Genomic DNA, 24935 nt, shown 5'->3' with positions numbered 1-24935 from the left:
ACAGATCACCCCTGTGATATATATTTTGCAGTGTACTAGTTTGCTTGAGTGAACTCCCCATATGCACCGCAGGGAGGAGAGTTGCCATGTTTATCATAGTATGAGAATATCATGCATTATTCTACCATAGGAGATGCCTTGTTGACTAGGAACTTCAATGACCACATAGCATAGAGACATGTCCCCTTCTTTGAGAGTGAGGACCACATGTACAGAGAGAGAGCACCGGAGGAGATGGGGCTCAGTCGGACATCATAGGACACCGTCCAATGCACAGAATATGGTCACCACCTCCTAGCCTTGGAAGGCATACATGGATTAGCCATCCTTAATGGCTTGGCTAGATGGCTAGGATTGGACACTATAAGCATGCATCTAGACGTACAGGAGGAGGCCTCTCTGGAGGACCTACATGGTGGATTCCCAACATATAGTCTTTCAGAGTCTCCCCTCGTCCATTGGTAGTGGCAATTGACCATACTTATCTACAGTTTGCCATCACCTACGAACATGATGTGATCCCTCAAGGGAGTATTCACCACAGATTCCTTAGATACCACTTCACCAGATTGACGACGAGTGTACTTAGATTATCTCTACTGGAGCTTGCAAAAGATGGATCCTCACACACCGTTGGAGGAGTTCACAACATAGCTTGCTAGAGCATTTCATACCTCAGTTGCGATATATTTTCCCCACACACATCCCCATTCCACTCCTCCAAGCAAGAATGTCTCGAAAAATAGCTAGTACGACCAGGAGTGCAAGGAAACCCATCTTCATTGTCGCTAGCAAGGTGAAGCACAAGAAATCTACACACATAGCCAAACATGCTTGATCTTTTGTCGCCTAATGTGGTGGAAGAAGAGGGCATATCTATCCATATTGGAGCATGAGTTTTACCAACTATTCTTGGAGCAAAACAACAAGGAGGTATGGAAGGCATTCCAGGATCTCTGAGCCCATACACCCATTGCTTCTCTAGATACGTGGCATACATATGCCATGTCATTGTATTGTGTACCTAAACAGCCCTCTCTGCCTTAACCACTAGGTTAAAGACCCATGTCGTCCGCTTTCTTTAGTACAATGAGGGTTTGCGACACCATTGATAGATGGAAGTGAGCAGGTTTGATTTAGGAGAGGATACTTTACACTTGATCATATCCTCACACTTCGACCATCATTGAGGAGAGTGGGGCATAGGGGAGGTGGGTATATTCTTGCTTTGTGGATTTCTGCAAGGCCTTTGACATAGCAGCCCATGTTAGCCTCATGTAGAGACTACGGGAGTGGGAGGTCCCGACTGAGATGAGATGAGTATATTGTTGCTTCGTGGATTTCCGCAAGGCCTTTGACATAGTACCCCGTGTTAGCCGCATGTAGAAACTACGGGAGTTGGAGGTCTTGACTGAGATGAGATTGGGGGGGGGGGGTACTAGCACCATATGAGTCTGTCATAGGATAGGTATGAGTACTAGGAGGGTTGTCAGAGGAGATCACCAATACCATTGGAGTGAAACAAGTATGTTCACTCTCACCTACTCTGTTTAGGTTCTATATTGATGAGATATTGGATTACATTGATAGACTTGGAGGGGAGGAGATCACCAATACCATTGGAGTGAAACAAGTATGTCCACTCTCACCTACTTTGTTTAGGCTCTATATTGATGAGATATTGGATTACATTGATAGACTTGGAGGGGAGGGATCTAGCTTGGGAGGGGCATTAATGCCCATATTATTGTATGTAGATGATATAGGCCTCATCTCCAACACGCTTGAGGGATTGTAGCACCCCTTAGATGCACTACATGCTAGTCTTTTCTCAGAATAGGGATCTCACAATGAACCTTGAAAAAACCAAGGTTATGGTGTTTAATACCTCCACCTAGTGGATTCGGTGATGAGTGCCCCCTTTCACATATAGAGAGGAGAGTGTGGAGGTGGTCTAGAGATATGTTTACTTGGGGATTCACTTTGAGGAGGGCAACAAAGGATAGATTGACATGAGGCTATGTGGCCCCATGGTCGATGGAGAGCCAATGTGCATGCATATAGTTTTAGGAGCTTGGGATGAAGCTTTGGCTCTTCAATATTTGGTCACACCAAGACTTGTATATGGGGTCCCTATATGGGGATCACGCCTCTATCATACAAAAAGAGCCACGTAGGATCAATGATTATATAGGGAAGAGGAGATATTTGAGGAATGGGAGTAGATGGAGAGACCCCTAGTATTGATGATTTCATGGATGATTCAGAGTAAGCTCCCTGTGCCACATGGGATCGTTAGAGTAGAGATGGGAGCACCACCCATAGTGGTAGAGACCCTTTTTTAGGCCGTGACTTTCTTGCATAGGTTCTGGAGATTGAACAGAGAAAAATATGCCTGTGAGAGTGCACAATAGAAGAAGGGACAGGTCAGAGCTCCTAAAGTCCTCGTGTAACTCAGATTGAGGCTCACATGCAAGAGATGACAAGGCATGACAAACATCACTGCTAACACCCCCTCTCAGATCTTGGATGTGGTGAAAGGCCAAGGGAGAAATGGATCCTTGGGTGGCAAGAGGAATGCCAATGTCGATGAAGTCCATCCATAAAGACTACCGATGAAGAAGCTCCTCGCGATCCTAGGAAGCCCCCTCTAAAACAATAGGGGCTAAAAAATCCAAAGCCACATCACCGAGATTGTCCCCCTCTGAAAGGGATGGGGGGTATGAGGGAACCACTGGAGGAGAGGGTATGGGACAGGAAGGAACCTGTGGATAAGAGGGTGCACAAGCGGGAACAGGTGCAGCAATAGGCAATTGCCTTGGAGAACCTTGCATAAGAGAAGGGGAATGGAGCTTGTAAAGCCCGCTCTCCTGCCAATCTCTCGCGATAACAACCCCTATAGAAGAATCCTCAATAGAAATGGCCTGCTTGGTGAAGACAACCCAGGTACCAAGCCTTGTAAGGCCATAAGTTGAGAGGAGTGGAAAGCCCAAGTTCGGAACACAAAGAGCTTGTGAAAGGGAGCTCGACGCGTGGTCGGGAAATAAAGGCAAAGTGCCAACACCACAAACAGGCACCGAAACAATGTCACCAATAGTGACTGAACCCTTAGAAGGATGTAGATCCTGCAACAAATCACCTTGGGGAGTCATATGACTAGAAGCTCCACTATCAACCAGCCAAGGCCTCTTAGAAGATGAGGCAACCACTAAAGAAGGCTCCTCCAAGTCAACAATTTGAAAAAACACTGACTCATGGATAACCACTGGAGTAGAGGTAGAAGGCTTGGATGTTTTAGTTCCATCCTTTGCTCCTAGACGGAGGTGAGGGTACTTCTTCCAAAATTTCTCCTTTGGATGTATCCCCTTCCCACAGTATGGGCATTTAGGCTTCTTCGAGTCGAAGTTAGAACCTGAAGAACTCTCCTCTCTTTTAGCTTGTGACTTTCCTTTCTTTTGCGTCCCCCCTCCCGAACCTGAAACAAAAGCTTTGGTGGAGGTGGATCCACTAGCTACCTCTTTGGCGCACTCGTCATGCTCCAAAACAAGCGGGGCAAGCTCCTCCCATGGAAGCTTCTCATGGGTTCTCGATGTAAGAAGGCTGGTATAGAAGACATCAAACTCGGGAGATGGCAACTAAGTCAAAAGAGTCATGGCCATATCCTCTGAAGAGATTATCTTACCAAGGGACGCAAGCTCATCCCTCATGTCCTCCAACTTGTTGATATAGTCCTTCATGGAAGAAGAATCATCAACAACGAACATCTATAATTTCTTCTTGAGAGTAATCTGATGAGCAAATGTCTTCTGATGGTACAAAGAAGCAAGCTTTTTCCACACTTCCGCCGCTTTCCATAGCCAGTGCACATGCACTAGGACAGAATCCTGTAAGCTCATAAAGAGGAAATATCGAGCTCATAAGGCCGCACGATCCATCGATGATCCAATGGTGGGATCCTCCATGGGATGGGGAACAGGATGGGTAACAAACTCCCAAAGATCGAAGGTATCAAGGATATACTCCACCTTACACGACCAAAGCGAGTAGTTGGAACTATCAAGCCGGTCCTCTTTGGGCAAAGAAGGGATTACATGCACCTGTATAGAGGGTGCCATGGAAGGCATATGAAGGCCAGTAGAACGAGCCTTTTGTGAAACATGGAGAGAGTGGGGAGGAGAGGGATCTTGGACAAACGGGTTAGGTGACCTCCGGTCGTCACGTGAACTAGCACGAAATCACTTTGTCTCTCAGAGGAAGGAACAAAGACCTCATCTTCTGAGTCAACAAAGAACTGGTGATAAGACATCTTTGTATATTTCTGCAAAACACCCACAAAAAATCTGCGTTTTGGAGGTAGACAACCCCGAAATAGGAGGAAACAACTACATGATCACAATGAAGTCGATGTAGAGGGTCTGTCTAGGAGAGAGAGACTATTGCCTGCACAAGGACTATGTGCATTTGCTGAGGAGAGCTGTTGCCTGACCAAGGAACACTACGTTTGCAGTAGAAGATTGTCACCTGATTGAGGAAGCCTGTCACTTCCAGCAAGAGAGGAAGTGGGTAGCAAAACGGGTACTTGGCACAAGAAACGCTAATGCCTCCAAGCAAAAAGTTGCATTTTCAGCAGAATGCTGATGTGGCAAGGCCGCCTAGTAGTCTGGGGTGGTCTCCTCTGCGAGAAGTCAGCTCTGTGTCACTCTTAGGCAATGATATCATACTTTGATACCATGTGAGAGTGTGCAATAGAAGAAGGAACTCAAACATAGGAAGAGAGAGACAATTTGCAAGAGAAGAAGAAAAGAAACCTCCATTGAACAAGGAACAAATGCTGATTACAGGAGGGCTGATTAGTCCCTGCACGTAGCCCATAACATCAGAGAGGGCACGAGATCAGGATGATGATAATGACACCACCGAAGATGATGTTGTTGGAGTGTGCACCTACCAAGGAAGGAGGAAAGATGATAATCTAACTGATTGCCAAGTGGGAAATGGCTATAAATAGTAGAAAATCCCAAAACTGGCTGACCTGAAATCTGGGGCCAAAAATATGACAGACTAGCATTTAATACTGGTTCGACCATCATTTAATGCTGTTAAAATTGCCAGAAATGCACAGAATAATCTCGAAAAGAGTGGACATTATCCGAACAGGTGAGGCAGGTTGAAGAATGCAGAAATTGCCGTGGAAAATGCATACAAAATCTCAATTGGAGAAGAAAATGCATTGAAATGCAATAAATTGAGTGCTCTAGAATGAGCTACCTCCTCTGTCAGAACAAGTGATAGACAGGTTAGAGCTCCTAAAGTCCTCGTTTGACTTAGACTGAGGCTCACAGGCAGGAGTTGACAAGACATGAAAAACATCACTGCTAACAATGCCCAGGTCTCAGTAGAGTCATCTAGATAGCTAGCATTATAGGGGGATATTGTGTGATGGTATGCTCGGATAGAGGCATGGTTATCGCTGCATGGATTACACATGGATCACCTCTCTCCCTATAGTACAACTTGGATTGTCTTCACTTGGAGCTTAGTGGTGAACCACATCATCAAGATGGACATTATTTAGCTATACATAGCTAGGATATGGGCGACACCTATTAAGGATTTATGGATGTGAAGATGTCCTTCTATCAGAAACATCTTTTGCACATATCTCTCGATGGCTTTGTTACTTGGGATACATGGATGTACACCTATCTCATGGTTTGTTACGAGGACATGTATTTTTGAAACCTCACTTAACACGTGGATTAATTTTTAATCACATGGTTAAGTAAATGTTACACATGTGAGGTGTAACTGGGGCTAGAGTAAATTGAGACTTGAGAAAATCACGGGATGCCAAAGGAAAAAGTTGCTATAAGTTATGTTGCACAAGTACTTGGTGGTTTTTGGTGCCAGTTGTTGGCCTGGATCATTCTTTCGGCCATAAGTGTCAGTTGGTGACACTAGAGAAGCGACATTTAATTGTACCTAGTGTCAATTTGATGGGCAAAGATGGCAAAAGATACTCGGGAATGGAGGTTGTCTAGCCAATTTAATTATTGACCAGTCATATTTTTCTTTTGGACATAGAAAGAATTATTAGATTAATTTTCAGCATTTAAAGATTAAAAAATAATATTTAATTATGGATAATACTGGAAAAACCATTTGGGAAGGCTGCAACTTGTAAAAAATGCCCATGCAAGACTGAAAACTTCTTTAGAGGTTGGAGAGAGGCATTTTAGTGCATTTAGCTTGCAAGAGAGAGGGAGGTTATGCTCCGGGTCTGATCTGTAGTCATTGGAGGACCTTCTGAGGCAGCCAGGGGTGAGGGAAGACCAATCAATAGTAAGCGATAGTATCTATAGGCTGTTGAGATAGGGCAACAACAGTAAATGATTGTTTTTCTTCGGTTCTTCACGAGGAAAGTTTGAATTTTCTCTCTCCTCAGCATTCTCTCTCATCCCCCGCCTTGCTACAACCGTGCAAAGATTATAGCATTGAGATCACCAGAGATTGAGAAATTTCAGATTTCTATGATGTAAGCCCTAATCTGCAGGTAGAAATTAGGGTTTAGCAACAGCCTCAAGAAGTGTGCCAGAAATTGGAAGCTCCAAGATTTAGATTCAACAGGTTTGAAGCTGTTTTCAATCAAATTCAAGTGGAGAAACCAACAAATCAATGAATTTGGGGCATTTTCCATCTCCATCAAAGTGAATGAAGGCCAATTGACTGCCCGAATCAAGGGGCAAATCAGATTGAAGACTTGTTGGTCATTTTGGATAGTAAGGGGAGTTGGAATACCAAAAGGGATTGGAAAAATCCCATTGTGCATCAACTTCTTCTTCAATTAAGTTAAAGAAATAACAAAAGGGGCGCCGGTTTTGGGGCCAATAGGTTGCCCATTGCCCAAGATTGTGAGTTAATTTGCATTTCTTAGTTTTGTAATAAATGTTTCTCTTGTAACTGAGTAGTAATCAGGGAATTACCACCCATCCACGGCTTGTGTGATAGTTTGGGCGTGCATTTGCTGAAATTTTTTGGTCACATTTGGGCTGAAAATCATGGCTGGCAGTAGTAACAGAGTCATCTCATGCACATTAAGAAATTGAAGGAGCACAAAACTTTGCAGTGTGGCAAAAATAGTGCTATAATATCTTGTTGCAGAAGAAGTAGGCAAGGCTGATTAAGACCAAAGGAGCAAAGCCCGTAGATATGGAATAGGAAGATTGGGATAAGTTAAATGAGTTTGCACTCTCAACCATCGAGCTATCAATTTCTGATGCCTTGCTGTTTAACACTCAAGGTGTGGATTCTGCCTATACTATTTGGACTCGACTAGAAGAACTGTATGCTCAGAAGAGTGCCGCAAGCAAAGTGTATTGGCTGAAAAAGCTTATGAATTTGCGTCGTATGAAAGAGGGTACAACAATGTCTACTCACTTGAGTGAGTTTAACTCCATTTTCAGCCAGTTGGTTACTTTGAAGTTCTTGATTGATGAAGAATTTAAGGCTACGTTCTTGCTTTGCACTCTGCTAGAGAGTTGGGATATATTCAGAACTGCTATGAGTAATTCTAATGCGATACTTTTATATGCTGATGTAGAGAGTGCTCTACTCATGGAAGAAATGAATCGGCAGAACAATGCATCCAGTAAGTCTTCTAGTGCTTTGCATACTAGGGGCAGATCACAGCAGAAAGGCAAATCTGATAGCAAGGGACGCAATAAATCACGCGGTAAGGATGTTGAATGCCATCATTGTGGCAAGAAGGGTCAATTTAAATGTAACTGCTACAAATGGAAGAAAGAGAAAGGAAAGGGCAATAAGACAGATGATAGCAAGGAAGAGAAGAAAGAGAGTCAGCCTAAGAAGAGCGGTGTCAAAATTGAAGAGGTGAATGTAGTTACTCATGACAGTGACAGTGGAAATGACGTACTCTATGTTTCTTCACACTTTAGTATACATGCTTTACTTGCAGATACGGATGATGGCATGCATACTTGGATTTTAGATTTAGGTGCTTCCTTTCATGTTACCCCTCATCATGAGTGGTTTTTTGACTATACAGGGCGTCGGCATGGTATTGTCCTTCTTGGGGATAACTATGCATGTGACAAGTGTACGGTTGCAGTTTCAGCATGGTTCTATCTTCACACTTTAGCATGTACGGCATGTACCTCAGCTCAAGAAAAGCTTGATTAGCACAAGGCAGCTAGACGACGATGGATTTCATACCACCTTTGGTGATGGGAAATGGAAGATCCGTAAGGTATCTAGAGTGATTGCTAGAGGCTGTAAAAGTGATATCTTGTATTCTCTCCATGTATCTAGTGTGTGTGACCATGTTGTTGTTGTGACCGAGTAGCCAAGTGTTTCTTTGTGGCATGGCCGATTGCAACACATGAGTCAAACTGGAATGAAAGTGCTTTCTCGTTTGGGTTACTTGCCTTGTCTTCGTTATGCTGATTTTGAACATTGTGATCATTGTGTTTATGGTAAACATGCACATACGTCTCATAAGAAGTCTCTTTCACTGAAATCTTCTCCTAAAGAGTTAGTACATTCCGATGTATGTCAGATATCAGGGTTATCTTTAGGGGAAAAGAAATACATTGTTACCTTTGTCGATGATGCTAGACGGAAGGTATGGATTTTACCCTATTCGTAGCAAGGACAAAGTGCTTGACAAGTTAAAAAAATTCTTAGTATTGGTTGAGAATCAGACTGATAAGACACTTAAGTGTCTTCGCTTTGACAATGGTGGGGAATATATGTCCAAGGCCTTTCCGGCATTTTGTGAAAGCAAACGGATAAAGAGGGAGCTCACTGCCCCTTATAATCCACCCCAAAATGGAGTTGCAAAGTATATGAATCGGACCATACAGGATAAGGTCCGTACCATGCTGTCACATATTGCTTTACCTCATGGTTTTTGGGAAGAGGCTATTATGATAGCCATACACTTGATTAATCGGTCACCAAACAGGTTTTTGGGGGGGAGGGGGGGTTCCCCAAGAAGCGTGGTCGGGCAAATCATCTTGGTATGCACACTTGAAAGTGTTTGGCTTCGAAGCATTTGTGCACATATGTAAGGAAAAACACAGCAAACTTGAGCCAAAGTCCTGTAAATGTATTTTCCTAGGATATGGTGATGAAGGTGAAATCGAGTATAGATTATTTGATCCCGAGAAAAGGAAAGTAGTATGCAGCAATGATGTTATCTTCGGAGAAGATCGCATGCATAAACAGCTCGAAAAGACTAAGAAGGTCCGTAGGGTTGTATTTCGAGAAGAATTATCTTTTGGACAGCAAAATGTGCCTGCTGTACAACAGCAAATACCTGTTGTAAATGAACCTGCAAATGCAGAAAATAATGTTGGAAATGATCAGCTAGACATTGCCCATAATGATGAGCCATTGGATGTGCAGGAACAACCAGGACATCAAGCTGCTAATGCTGATTTGCAGGCTGAAATGCCAGGACAGTAAGCCGAAAATGGAAATTTGCAGGCTCAACAACTAGCAAACAATGATCATTGGGTTAGGAGATCGTCTAGGGCTACTAGACAACTTACTAGATTCGTTCCTGGTGCAAACAATATGGCTGATTATGTCATGTTGATAGACTATGGTGAACTGTCTTGCTTCAAGGAAGCAATGGATAGATAGGTTAGCAAGAAATGGTATAAAGCCATGTTGTCAGAGATGGAATCTCTTGAGAAAAATGACCCTTTGGACTGGTGCAGTTCCCTAAAGAGCAGAAAATCCTTCTATGCAAATGGGTTTACAAGATGAAGGTCACTTTTGGTTCCTCGCTAAAGTACAAAGCAAGATTGGTTGCAAAGGGGTACAAGTAGAAACATGGAGTTGACTTTGATGAGATCTTCTCTCCTATAGTGAAGATGATTACATTGAGAACCATTTTGGGCTTGGTTGCAACTGAAGATATGGAGCTCATACAGATGGATGTAAAGATTGCATTCTTACATGGTGATCTGTATGAAGACATATATATGCAATAGCCTGAAGGGTTTGTGGCAAAAGGGAAAGAGAAGATGATATGTAAACTCAAAAGGAGTTTGTATGGGCTGAAACAAGCACCAAGAGAATGGTATCATAAGTTTAATACATTTATGAAGTCTCAAGGTTTTCATAGAAGTCGAGTGGATCATTGCTTGTACACCAAGAAGGCAGCAGATGGCAGCCTGATTATGTTAGTTCTGTATGTAGATGACATGCTGATTGCTGGCAGGGATACTCATGTCTTGGACTCATTGAAGCAAAGTCTTCATGGTAGCTTTGACATGAATGATCTTGGTGATGCAAATCACACTTTTGGCATGCGAATACTTAGAGATAGGTCAAAAGAATTACTCTATCTTAGTAGGAGTATATCTCGAAGGTTTTGCAGCGTTTCAGTTTGGTGGGGGGGAAACAATCAGGGCTCCATTGCCTCCATATGTGAAACTCAGTGTAGAGCACAACCCTACATCTGATGATGAGAAGGCTGAAATGGCTAAGGTACCATATGCTTTAGCTGTTGGCAGTTTGATGTATGCTATGGTGGTTAGCAGATACATAGAAAACCCTGGGAAAAAACATTGGGATGCAGTGAAAGGTATTATGAGATACCTCAAAGGCACAAAGGAGTTGTGCATTTGCTTTGGAAAGCAGAAGGCATCTGTTGTTGGCTTTACAGATGCAGCCTATGCTGGTCATGCGGATTGTGGAAAGTCCACTTCTGGGTATGTGTTTACCTTTACAAGAGGAGCAATCTCTTGGATCTCCAGGCCACAAAAGTGTGTTGCATTGTCTACTACAGAGGCAGAGTATGTGGCTGCCATTGAGGCATGCAAGGAGGCTTTATGGCTTTCACGTCTGGTAGGAGAGCTTGGCATTATAGAGTTACTTGTTCTCCATTGTGATAGTCAAAGTGCTATCATGCTAGTACGTAATCCCATATTTCATGCAAAGACGAAGCACATACAGGTGAAGTATCACTTCATTAGAGATGTACTTGACAGCAAGAGCATTGAGCTTTTCAAAGTGCATATAGATGATAATCTTGCAGATCTTCTCACGAAGGGTTTTTCAGCAGAGCGGTTTGTTCATTGCTGATAGATGATGGGAGTTGGATAGGTAAATGTATTTTAGCTTTGTATATACGTAAACTTAGTTGATTCTTTTCTTCTCTTAAGGCACATTGCGTTTAGGTGGGAGGTTGTTGGGAATAAAGGGCCATCGTGCCTTTTATATGTGCAAGGTGTGAACACACCCTTGGTACATTTGTACTTTCATATATATCTATCTAAAACCTAAAGAGGTGCACACACAAGAATTGTACCCAAGAACATCGTGCATGTCTATCTCTGACTCTCACTTGTTACTCTTGCTCACATTTTGCTCTCTACTTGACAGTTTCATCGCCGGATATTGCATCGCCACTGCGCATCGCTCACTTCAGTATTTTGACCACTCCTTGTATCATAGAGCCCGCACCACACTTCGAGGAGTCACCCCAAATACAACCACTTAGAGATGCAGTTGGCCATGCCTAGTTGGTCCATGCCTCCACAGGAGGCATCATTTGTAGATACAAAGGATACTACATTGTCATTGGAGAGTTCTACCTCATTGCTTTAGCCTCTCTATGTTAGATAGACCCATGAGAAATATCTTGGGATGAAAGTATTCTAGAGGAGTTTCACATTGTATCTTGTTTTGTATTTATCAACTATGTATTGTTTATTCTCCATTTAGTCAGTCACAACATTAGATGATAGCTATTTTGGAACTTGGAAAAAGCCCATGTTTTTCAGATGTGACATTTTGGTCTCATAGGCCTATTTGGCCTTTTGTAGACGTTAATATAACTTTCTTTCTCTCTCTCTCTCTCTCTCTCTCGTCATCGCCCATCTCTCCTCGCCCCGTCATCGCCATCGCCCGTCCGTCCGTCGCCCACCATCCCCCGTCTATCCTCGCCCCGTCATCGCCCGTCCGTCCCGCCCCGTCGTCGCCCGTCTCTCCTCGCCGTCCGTCCCTCGCTCTCGATCTTCACCGGACAAGCCTTCAGGAGCACCTTCACATCGTAGGTGAGGCGGACCATCTCTCTCTCCCTCTCTCTTGCCCTGTCAGCACCCCATCATCGCCCGTCTCTCCTCGCGTCCGCGTCCCTCGTCTGAGTCCCGCCCTCGTCCGAGATCAGCGCCCGCCTTCGTCCGAGATTAGCCCCCGTCTGAGTTCCCCCCCCCCCCCCCCCCCCCCTCAAATCTCATCCGAAGTTCCCCCCACATTGGGATGTCTCTCGTCCAAGCCCCGCCCTCGTCCGAGTTCCCCCCACAATCCCGTCCGAGTCCACTGAAAATCGGACGCCCTCTCGTCCGACTCGGACACTGCCACGTGGACTAAACTGTCCGAATCTCCACAATCGGACGACGCTCGTCCGAGTCTCCGCCCTCATCCGACTCGGACACCAGTCCCTCGTCTGAGTCGCACAATCGGACGCCCCCCTCTCCACGTGACCACGCGCCTTGTCCAAGTCGACGACCAGACCATACCGTCCGAGTTGCCGGACCACGCACGCCAGCCCGCCCCGGCCATCGCCCTCCCTGCTCCCTCGATAGGAGCAATCGCCATCTCTCCTCTCCTCGCAGACCCCGGCCTCGGCACCCATATCACCCCACCGCCACTAGCCCTACCCATACCCAACTTTTCCGCCACCTCCCACCACCACGCAGCACGTATCCGCAACCACAATGAGGCCGGATGCCCACATCCCCTGAGCAAGCCCCGGAACCGTGAGGAAGGGATGGGCTCGAACAAGACATCCCTGTCACCAAGCAGCCGCACAAGGGGGGAGAAGAATGAGAAATACTCAGCGATTTGGAGTAGCATTGACAAGGTGACAGACTACCACACAAGGAAAGACATGGAGGCCCTCCGAGATGTATGCAAGGTGCATGACCAAGATATCAGCAACATCAAGGAAATCATGGCAGCAATGTGCGCGGAAACTGCACACCAAATCAAGGAGGAAATAAGCACGAAAGTGCAAGAATGGAAGAACGAAATCTACGCCGAGATCACATCACACTTCACCTCCTGGAAGGTGGACATTGAAACGTCCCTCCAGGAGAGAAACAGGGTGATCGAAGAACTGAGGCATGAGCTCGATGAATATAGAAACCAGCTGGACCTACTCAAGAAGGAGGAAGGAGAAATCACCGAAACAACGCCCACCAAGGTGCAATCCGAGATCAACGAGCTGAAGACACAAGTAACAAAGGAGCTCAACACGTGGGCGAATATAGTGAAACAAGCACAAGCTGAAGTGGCCGAGAACTCCAAATGGATTGAGGTAGCCAAGAAGTCGCCAACAAAGGAGGAGTTTGTGAATGCAGCACTAGAGGAGGAGAAAAGGAGAAAGCTTAGAGCACTCCACATCCGGGTGTTCGGATGGAAGGAAGGGGATAGCCCCTTGGCAGATGCCCAACAGATATGTGGAAAGATGGGAGTAGAGGACCCTCAAATAGTGGAGAATGCATGGCGTGTAGGGAAAGACCTTACCAAGGGAAGGCCTCTTATCCTCAAATTTGCCAACTTAGAATCCAGACGAGCCTTCCTCTCTAAAAGGACAACTCTAAAAGGGGAAAAAGTCTACCTGGAGGATGACCTCACACCCGCATAGGTGGCACACCGTAAAGAATGCATGCCACAGATCTTGGAGGCTCGCAAAGCGGGAAAATGGGCAGTATACAGAGATGGTCGGGTCATCATCACAGATAAGCGCCAATGACGGGGCGCGGCCTATGAGACCCACCCGATTTTTGCAGTGTGGAACTGCAACGGAGCTATGAAGATAGATGCAGGATTATTCCAAGAGACCTTCACCGGCAAGGACATCGTCCTCTACACAGAAACCCACCAAAGCCCAGGCACCTACTTACCAGAAGTGAGGAGATATAGATGGGAGACGGCATGCCGCCCTAGAGCCCGAACAAAAGGAGGGACCCGAGGGTCCGGAGGGGTGGCTGTGTTGTACAGGGAGGAGCTACAGTCCATGGTGCAAGTCATGCGGAAAGATGAGGAAGCCCGGTTCATGTGGATCCGGATACACACAGATCGCCCCTGAGACATATACATGGCGGTGTGCTATTTCCCACTAGCACACTTCCCATACGCACCACAGAAGGGCGAGTCACTATACCTACCACTGTACGAAGATATCATGCACTACTCCAGCTTGGGGAATGTCATGTTGCCTTGAGACTTCAACGCACGCACAGCACAAAGGCAGACCCCCTTCTTCGAGAGCGAAGACCACATGTACAAAGAGATTGCATCGGAGGAGATAGGATTCAACCGGGCGTCACAGGACACAGCTGAGTGCACCGAATATGGCGAACACCTACTGGCGTTAGGGGGGGCACATGGACTGGCCATCCTCAACGTGGCCCGGGTCGGATGCCCTCACATGCTTCCCACACAAGCACGCGGCCAATTGCATCGGACGGGGGGCACATGGAACACCCACACAGAAACTGGGAGCAAGCACAGTGGACTATATCCTCGGCCCTCTATCACTTATCCTCGACGTCCAATCCTTTAAAATATCACCTCGCCCACTCGCAGTGGCTGCCGATCATGCATACCTACAATTTGACATAACCTGCAGGTATGACCTAACCCCCCCAGCAAGCAACCCCCCAAGATTCCCTAGGTACCACTTTACCAGGCTAACTGCGAGCGCATACTCCGACCATCTCTATTGGAGCCTGCAAGAAATGAACCCCCACGCACCCCTGGAGGAGGTCACAGCACAGTTGGCGGGCACACTACACACCTCAGCTGCCGAATAGAAGCTTCAACACTTTAGGACTATGCTATGAGTTCATGAGCTCATGCTGAGCTCAAGGGGGAGTATTGAGATGTCGAGCTCTATATGAGAATTGGCATCCACTACGTGCCTTGATGATATGGTAGGATATTATTTGTTGGCATGTTAGGTGGTGAACATGAGGATACTTTAGTGATTCTATGGACTAGATCCACATAGTCCATCCTTGGTTATGGCCAATCCATTGTGCCATCTGTTCTTTGAGAGTACATAGATAGATTGGGCGAGGTGGGATCGAGCGTGGGAGGGACACTGATACCTATCTTACTATATGTGGACGACATAGTCCTCATCTCCAGCACACCCGAAGGGCTGTAGCGCCAACTGGAAGCACTACAGGCCTTCTGCCAAGACAAAGATCTAACTGTGAACCTGGGGAAAACCAAGGTCATGGTGTTCAACACGTCAACCCAATGGCTCCGTCGGCCGGTACCCCCCTTCACATACGGTGGAGAAACCGTGGACGTGGTCCAAAGATACGTCTATCTGGGGATTACATTCTCTGGACCGAGATTTACCCTGAGAAAAGCCGCGGAAGATAGACTAACCCGAGGCTATGCAGCCCTCGGGTCAATGGAGAACCAATGTGCCCGCATACAGTTCCAGGAACCCCGGACAAAACTCTGGCTTTTTGACACCTTGGTCACACCAACCCTCCTGTACGGGGCTCCCATATGGGGGTCCAATCTCTACCACACGCGGAGGGCCCCACAGGATCAGCCACTGCCTGAGGAGGAGGCCGCCTATGAGGGATGGGACCAGATGGAGAGACCCCTAGTACTTATGATCTCACGGATGATCCGAAGCAAGCCCTCCGTACCACAGGAGATCATCCGCGCAGAGCTGGGGGCACCGCCCCTCGTGGCTGAGGCCCTCTTCCAGACCGTGACCTTCTTACGCCGAATATGGGACTTGCCCCGGCACCGGTACCCCAGACTCGCCCTGAAGTCATCCAAACAGCTAGCAACACAAGGGGACACTGAGTGCTGGTATGCCCGAACAGAGACCTGGCTACGGCTCCATGGCCTGCACATGGACCACCTTCCCCCACTACAATACAGCCTAGACTGCCCACACCTGGAGCTCAGTTGAGAGGAGGTAAATCGCATCACCAGAATGGATATCATCCAGACAGACACCGCCAGGACATGGGTGACCCCCACATCGGAACTAGGAACCAAGAAGGCTTTCTACCGAGAACACTTCCTGCATATCTCCCCGGACGGCTTCATCACCCGTCCAAGCTACATGGACACACACCTGTCTCACGGGGTCAGAAGTGCCATCGGACAGATCCGCACGTCCTCACACCAACTACGGGTCGAAACGGGCAGATACGGGGCTAACCCCCTCCCCCCAGAAGACCGAATCTATTAGCTCTGCCATCTCGAGCCAGAGACAGAGGAACACTATATCTGTAGATGCCCAGTGTACTACGAAATCCGGGGACGCTTCCACTGTCTATTCAGCGAAGGATTTGGACCACTCTCCAAGGTGATGGAATTCAAAGACCAGAGATGCCTGGGGCTCTTTCTACTGGAAATACGACGCCACAGAGACCACCTCCTACGAACCACGGAGCAAAGACAAGGAGCCACCAACCAACGCACACTCAACGACTTCTACCAAATACCAGCTACCCTCCCCACCACGGAGGCCCCACCAGCCCAACCGGTCTCCCGGCCCCCGGGGACCACCTTAGAAATAGCCACAGCGAGAGGTAAAGCCCGGCGACTACGCCTCGCCGGCCCCCGTTCCCGCAGAAGACACTGGTTGAAGATACAAGGGATACTACGCCGCCATCGGAGGGCCCTGCCTCGCCGCTTTAGCCTCTCCATGCTAGACTGACCCATGCGGGACGAACACCCCAGGAGCAGTTCCACACCGCACTGGGAGTACCTCTAGATTGTATCTAGTCCAGATATCATTTTGTACCTACTCAATTTAGTTCAACATAGCATAAATGTTAGCTTCACTGGGACTTTTGAAATCTCCCAGACATTTGTATGCAACATTTTGGTCTCATAGGCCAACTTGGCCTGTTGTAGACGTTAATATAACTTTCTTTCTTTCTTTCTTTCTTTCTTTCTCTCTCTCTCTCTCTCTCTCTCTCTCTCTCTCTCTTTCCATGGTTGGGAAATTCTCTCTCCATGGTTGGGGCCCACCCAGACGACTATTACACAGTTCTTTTAGATAGACAAAGTGAGAGCTACTGTACCAGCCTCCAGCCAGACCTCCGGGCTCACACTACAGCAGGCTGAGGACCAGCGTACCCGACGCCGCACGAGGATCCGTGGGTTTCGGACGCCACAGCCACACCGATAGGAGATCCGGAGGATTCTTGATCTACATCGACAGCAGATTGAGATCCGACGACACTCGACACATTGGATCTCAGATCTCCAGTTTGCTCTTTCTCCACCACCGATGTACCACATCCTGCATCCAGGAGGGATCACCTGCTATTAGTGACTTTGACGACTGCTACTACATCCCAGGATAGTATATCTCCCTGCATCTGTTACATATACACATCGCACCACTTTATCACAGCCGACAGTTGTTCCCCTATCACAGCCGATATTTGTTTCCCTTTTGTAACCATTATCTGGAGTACCAGAGCTACATACGCACATACACATACACGACACTTATCACACTCACAACACCGTATTTTCAGTTTCCAGTTTTTAGCTTTTCTTTCAGCACTTTTATTTTGGATAGCTGGACCTCCTCAGTTGTATCACAGTTTGTCTCATAGGCCAGTTTTGGTCTTTAGAAGACGTTAATATAACTTTCTTTCTTTCTTTCTTTCTCTCTCTAGATGTATACATGCCACATGAGAGGTGGGTAGCCATTGGCCAACTTAGGGCATCCTCTCACCAGCTTGAGATTGAGACTGGGAAAGAAGCCCATATCCCTAGAGTTAAGCAATTTGTAGATTATGCCATGAAGAGGTAAAGAGCGAGGAGCACTACATCTGCAGATGCAGAGTCTACACCGAGCTGGATACCCTACACTATTTGGAGGAGACACCTTGCTTAGACTAGTTATGGAGTCCCCACACTAGTGCCACTTGGGCCAGTTTCTAGTGGAGATTTAGAAGCTCTGCACATTGCTACTATAGGCTAGCACTACACAGAGAGGGGGGTGTTAGTTAGAGCTTACTGATTTTTTCCAGACAGTGACCACACACACAACAGCTACACAAAGAGGGGTGACAGTGCAGAGAGTGAAGGAGGTCAGAGTGGCATGCCGCCTGCAGATATAGGGATACCAAACACATATGCTACATTAGAGAGAGATGAGGGCAATTCGCTCGCGACAGAGCAGCAACTGATAGAGTTAGTGTCCAATCTAGATGCTACCGTCATACTATTTCATCCGAGATGTATGACATACTCTACTCACTGATCCTAATCGGGTGGAACTAGATATATGAGTATAATTTAGCCACACAGCTAGACATGTACTATCTCATCCTCCCACAGTATCCCTTTATGAGCACTATTTTGTCTTGTACACCACCTTGGCCATAGTATATCATTGACCATCTTCCAACACGTCACATTTTGATGTCTAGTGATGATCAACATTGTACATGATTTTGTCTCGTAGGCTGATTTCTGCCTTAGAAGATGTTAATATATATTTCTTTCTTTCTACAATAGGGTGCTCACAGCAGTAAAACAATGGTCTTTGTCTTTGTCTCTACAACTACTCCCTTATGCTTCAGTTGTCTCCTGCGAAGGTATTTTCCTCATAGAGGTCCTTTGAGACCATGGAAAGGGACCTTGGTGTAGTGGCTTGTCAAAATTATAAGGTTATTTTGAACTTGATACTATCCCAAAAAGGCTATTTTTAATATAGAAGCGTCACCTCCTGCTGTAAATATCCTTGTTATATATGTTGAGGTGATTAATTCATTGGTAGAAGTATAACAGTGAGAAAATAATGCCAAAGATGGCAATCAGTGATATAAGACAAACTACAACTGCTAGGGCTCCAACTAGCAGTGAGTGAATATGCGAATGGCACTGAGAACTGTCAAAGAATCAGTGTGTTAGAGTGAGATACACCCTATAGGCATAACAATCATGCATAGAGTGGGTCTCACGGGTAATAGAAGAGACCAATTAAAGTCACAATGGACTGAGCAATGTACCGGAAGCTCAATACATAACCAACCAAGATGCATACATCACCGACAACATTGTGATAGAGATAGGTGCCAGCCCAAGAGGAATGTCGGGATTAGCCCACTAAGCATCAACTGCGTACATAAAGCATGACAAGAGCATGCACATGCCACCAAGTCCCATAGTCTCACTGGAAGACCCTCAAGCTCAACTGCGTAACCAAATGCTTAATGTAATATCCAAGTGTCAAAGTAGTGGCTCCCATTGGGGCAAAAGTCGAATGTCAAATGAGCAAACAAAGCTCAAAACACATCTACCTTTCTTGATCAGTGTCAAGGTTATGGATTCAGCCCGCGGTACATATGTATCTTAAGCCTCTACTATAGGTTCTTCCTTTTCATATAAGATTATATGTCAGTATGAGGTGGATAGGAAAAGGCATACCAATAAGGTGGTTGCAAAAAGAGTGCAAGAGGATGACATTGATGTTAGCAAGCCAAAATGAAAGGCAGTGGCAGAAGATCTATTGAATTTGTTTTTGAATGACACATATGGCATGGATGTAGCAGTAAGAAGGGACAACTTTGAGTGGTTTTGCCTTCTACCTTGTATGGAAAAGTTTCAACCAAAGTCTAATGCAGAAATTAATGAAGCCATTGTATCTAAAGTATAATGCAGCCTAAACTTGATGAAACCACCTCGATCGTGTGAAGAGTTGTTTGTGAGGAGGTCCACCATGCTTATGTTGATGAACCAAGAATTATGAACCAATGCTGAAGTATCCCAATTGAATCTTTGTGCAATGGCTAGGGCTTTAAACATTCATGTTAGGAACTTGTATGGTGCACGTTCTAGGTTGATCGCTACCAAGAATGGACAACTATTGTGGGATTCTTGTCACTGAAAAGGACACAAAAGCATCATCACAGAAGAGATTAAGGAGCTTGTTTTCTCATTTTGGCTCAATAACACTTGGGCTCACCAAATAAAAAGGATGTTTGTAGGAAGATAATTGGGAGAAAATGCTATCTTGAACACCCCATTCATCATCTTGAATTGTCCCAGGTTAGCAGATCTTTTTAGAAAATCAATTCAGCATGTATGGCTACATAATGTATCTACATTACTATCAGTAGTATGCTATGCTAATTTGCATGTTTAGTACTTGTTGCTCTTAAAATCTAAGTGATGGTTGCTGCAGACTGGGCTGTTCATTCAATTTCAAAGGGCACGCCTAGACATCATCATACAACAATGCTCCTTTTCACCTGTAGGATGACAAACCCTAGTGGTGTTAGTAGTTACACTTCACCATGCCCTCTTTCCCAATCCCCCCCAGTCCCCCGTGATAGGCATTGTATACATGTGATTTGATTTGCATTCAGCTCTAGCTAGACTGTTGAGCATTTGTATTCAGTTGTATTTTCTTTTAAGTAATATAATTAGCCACACCTTTTTTTGCCAAAAAAAGGTTGGTAATTAACACATAATGATATTTTTCGTCTCATCACTTGGAGATACTTTGGGCTTCTTTCTGTTATGTCCCTCTAACTTATGTGTCTTGAGAAATCATTATTTCTAAATTCCAATGTACACACATGCACATATGAGATGGGCTGTTTCCTACAGGCTTGAGCTGCTCAGCATTGTACGGAAGCATTCCAGTTTTTTGAAAAGCTCAGCAAATGCAGGCATAATTGGAGGAGCTGAAGATCAGCTAGATATGCGATTTTGGCGTGAGTTAGTGGATATGTTTTTTGTGAGGGGTATGACTAAGTTAAAGACTCCTCAAGATGACGATCTTGTTTTCTTTGTTCGACAGACGGTATTGTTCAAAAGCTTTATCTCTTGAATTTTGATTTGGAAACTTTGTTTTGCACTTTTTCATGGAAATTCAAATGGATGTCTAATGACAGCATGGGTTCGGCCTGTTCAATGAGCAAGCCAATATCCAACCTTACTTTGTTCGTAGATGGGCCCCGCAAGTAAGCTACTTCAGTTAGCATCATGCTCTCACTCCATTTGTGTGTCTTTTAAAGTTGATGGTTGAGTGGAAGTGTCATACGAACTGCTTGTACTCAGAACAGATTAAAAAATTGGCCTTTTTGTTTATGTCATTTTTGGATTGGGAAAGTTGGTTTTTTGGGGGTGGGGTTTCAAAGGGTCACTGGTTGCGGACTGGTATTTTTGGTTTTGATAAAGTTGTTCACGTGAGTTACTGATGAGCTGATCCATGGCTCTGATTGTGAAGCAGCTTGAAAAAGTTGTTGGTGAAAGTGATTGGGAAGTCGACTGGCGTCGCTCCTTATACCTTAACCTGATTGCCCATACATCATATACATTGACTGTGGCTGTCTGCAGGCAACTTTCCTTTCAATACTTGGATAGAGATTGACTTTTTCAACCAATAAACTTGTCATCAGCTGTAGAGTTTATGTTAACTCATGAGCTGACAGTGTCTTTTTTGAACTTGATATACAAGCAGTCGTGAAGTTTTGCAGAATCAGCAGAGGACCAGCACCTTGCAAGTGGCTCCAGTCTATAAAGTGAGTAAAGCTGTTTTTTCTTGTTATTTAAGCTCAAGGAGTGCATAGTTTGATTATACATTTTTATTAGTATGTTTGTTAGTTTGTATCCTGTTTACTGCTCAGCAGATCATTCAGATCATGCTAAAAGTAATACATTGATAATGTCACATTGAAATGCAAATACACATCAGGCCGACATTAGAAAAGGACATTGTATGATCAATGCCTTTCTTGAATGCAATATGTCATTTTTGGGAGTTCCTAGTTTTTTCTCAATTTGAACATTTGTGTTTTACAGCAAGTCTGACGCTAAGTTCCTTGTATTGGACTTTGACCACTCTCCATGTCTATTCCTACTCACCTCATGCACTTGATCTTCTCTTAAGTTTGGTCTCACAACCCCATTCTATCCTATTCAGCCTGAGGCTCGAAACTTCCCAAGAAGTGCCACCCAATCTAGCTTGGTCTCTCTGCTCTTTGCCCCACGATGGAGTTAATGTTCCTTTTCTTAAAAAGCTTCACCATAAACGAGGCCTGAACTCCTTTTCTGATGGTGGATTTCAAAGATGAATGTTTATATTCGTAACGCTTGATTAATGCCATTATCTATCAGGTTTCCCAATTGTTGTAAATTGTCCATGGCCCATGAGGTGAATATTGTCCATAGTCCATTGACCATGAGGTGAACCGCTCAGTTGAACATTGGGATGGCAGGTGTTTGATGGATTTCATTTCCTTGCCTCAGTAATTTTTCAAAACTTGCAAAATTTTCCCTCTAAGGAAAGAGAAATCACTAAGTAGACACATCAGAAAAGACTTCCTGAGGAATAAGCCCAATATAGGGCTTCAATAGGCAGTCTAGTACAAGTGCTGAATGAACAGCCAATCATGTGGTCTGTGATGCCAAACCATACATGACTCTAAATGAAAGAAGGTGCTGGAGTTCGAATTCTGAAGAAAATCATCTCTCCTCCTCATGTCTTTATAATCACTCTGTAGTCTCTTCCATCTCTTGTAGAGAGAGTGGACAATCTCTCTCCTAATCTTGGAGACAGTCTCTAAAGTAAGGCATGTGTTGAAAACCTCGGCAAGTCCATGGTACAACCCATAAACAATAATAGTAGGGATCAAGTCCCATCTGTGACAATGCCTCTCAGTCTACTGTCCATGAAAAATCTCTTATGCTTAATTGCTGATCATGCATGAGAAAGGACTAGCTCCCCTAAAAATCCTCAATCCACATGTAGGGCATTTGTCCATGACCCAAGCTGCTGTCCCCCAAATCACTCTCCCACAAACAGTGCCCCTATGTCTCCCCTTGCTCTCTACATGTGACATTGCCATAACCTAAATAAAGCCATATGCCAATTGCCAGGCTCCACATTGCTACTAACCAAAGGAAGAGCGAAATCTTCCTAGATCTAAAGCTATCATCCATGCTTCTCCAAAAGCCAAGAAAATTGGGTGAAAACTCGTTTATACCAATGCTGGGTAGCAGTTTGCGCCACTTTGGAATTGCACATTTGTATCCTCCACTCCAACATGGTGATATATCTAAACAAGTGGACAGTGCACGGTTAGTCTAGAAAGGGATTTATCCCCACTATAACTTCTATAGGAGCCTCCTTTGCTAAGCTCAGTGCCTTCACACATCCATTGTGCAAGTAATAGGTTTTGAATCAGAGTGCCATCTCCAACATGGTGGTATATCTAAGCAAATGGACATTGCATGGTTAGTCTAGAAAGGGATTTCTCCCCACTATAACTTCTATAGGAGCCTCCTTTGCTAAGCTCAGTGCCTCCACACATCCATTGTGCAAGTAATAGGTTTTGAATCAGAGGGCCATCTCCAACTTTGATCCTTTGACGAGAGCAACTTGTGAACTTAGAAAGATCTGAGTCCTCTCTCACACATCTGTTGTTTCCTCCATAGTGAAAGGAAAGACTTTCTCTAATGGTCCCTATCACCAGGATGAGAGATTCATTTAATGGTTTAGTTAAACTTTACCTAAGATTTGAATCAAAATGATCTCTAATTATACTACCTCTAGCTCTTGCATGATGCCAATTTGAAACTTTCATGAAAAACGAAAGTTTTGACTGTAGAATCAAGTTACATTGAAAGTTTTGTCAAGTCAGCAGCTTTTATATGTCAAGCAACCCCCTTGTTATTTAACAGGGTTCTAGAGAGAGAGATTCATTTAGAAAGGCATGTATTGCCATTTGCATCTCCTCCGCCACCGCCACCGCCGCTCCGACCCGCACCACCCCCACCACCACCACCCCCTTGCCTTGCCAACCAGTTGGCCACACCACTAGCCCCATTGTTCCCTGTGCCAGCCTCCATTTCTCCCCCTCTGTGTCGCTGCCCCCAGTCCTGCTTAGCTGCTGCCACTCCCACCCTTTTTTCCCTGCACCACTGTCCCCAGGCCCCAGCCCTGCCTACGTCACTTCCATCCTGCCTCTCCCACCAGCCTCAGTAGCCTGTTCCTCATCCTGCCCCAGTTTCTGACATGGGTTCTTCACACTGACCTGTGGGAAGAAAACAGGCAGCAATCAGATTCCAGCAAGACAGGACGGGGTCTAGAAACAAGGCATCCCCACCATCCGGAAGTTGCACAAGAGGGGAGAAGATTGAGAAATACTGTGTCATCTGGAGCAATATTGACAAAGTGAAAGATTCCCATATGTAGAAGGGCATGGAGGTGCTTCGAGGTGTTTGTAAAATTCAGGATCATGAAATGCCGAATGTCAAAGAAATGATGATGGCCATGCGTGATGAAGCTATCCAGCAGATCAGGCAGGAGACGTTCAATAAGATGCAAGAATGGAAGAATGAGATATATAAGAAAATCAAACCACACTTCACATCTTGGAAGGAGGACATCAAGTCTTGCCTCCAAGAGAGGGATAGGGTGATTGAAGAGTTTAAGCATGAGATCATCAATTACAAGAACCAGCTTGACCTCCTTAAGGAGGAAGGGGAAATCACGGACGTCACTGAAATTAATGAACTGAAAACCCATATGACGAAGGAGATCAATACATGGGCAGGCAACCTAAAGCAAGCACAAGCTGAAGCTGCGGAGGACTCTAAATGGATCAAAGTGGCAAAGAAGGCCAGTAGAGCTCTACATGTCCGGGTGGTTGGATGGAAAGAGGGCGACATCCCTCTAGAAGATGCCAAAAGCATATGTGGGAAAATGGGAGTAGAGTACCCATCTATTGTAGAAAATGCATGGCGAGTGGGTAAAAACCTAGTTAAGGGTTGACCCCTCATCCTCAAATTTACTGATTTGGAGTCATGATGAGTCTCTTTCGAAAAGGAAGGCTCTTAAGGGGCAAAACCTACCTAGAGGATGAAATTACACCAGC

The 24935-nt window shown here is 45.3% G+C and overlaps 1 protein-coding gene across 1 annotated transcript in view; it reads left to right on the top strand.

Annotated features, from left to right (window-relative positions):
* LOC148037017 (uncharacterized) overlaps positions 1-24935 on the top strand; it is a 167790-nt gene that overhangs the window by 9231 nt on the left and 133624 nt on the right. The window contains exons 3-6 of the mRNA XM_087675957.1: positions 20662-20857; positions 20949-21017; positions 21287-21393; positions 21518-21578. Of these exons, the coding sequence (XP_087532083.1) occupies positions 20662-20857; positions 20949-21017; positions 21287-21393; positions 21518-21578 (433 nt within the window). The remainder of the gene's footprint in view (positions 1-20661; positions 20858-20948; positions 21018-21286; positions 21394-21517; positions 21579-24935) is intronic.

The sequence above is a fragment of the Lygodium microphyllum genome, chromosome 4, assembly GCF_053477565.2.
Source record: "Lygodium microphyllum isolate KBCC chromosome 4, Lygodium_microphyllum_v1.1.10, whole genome shotgun sequence".
Lineage (NCBI taxonomy): Eukaryota > Viridiplantae > Streptophyta > Polypodiopsida > Schizaeales > Lygodiaceae > Lygodium > Lygodium microphyllum.
The sequence above is the reverse complement of the archived record's forward strand: the minus strand, read 5'-3'. Positions and strand labels throughout refer to the sequence as shown.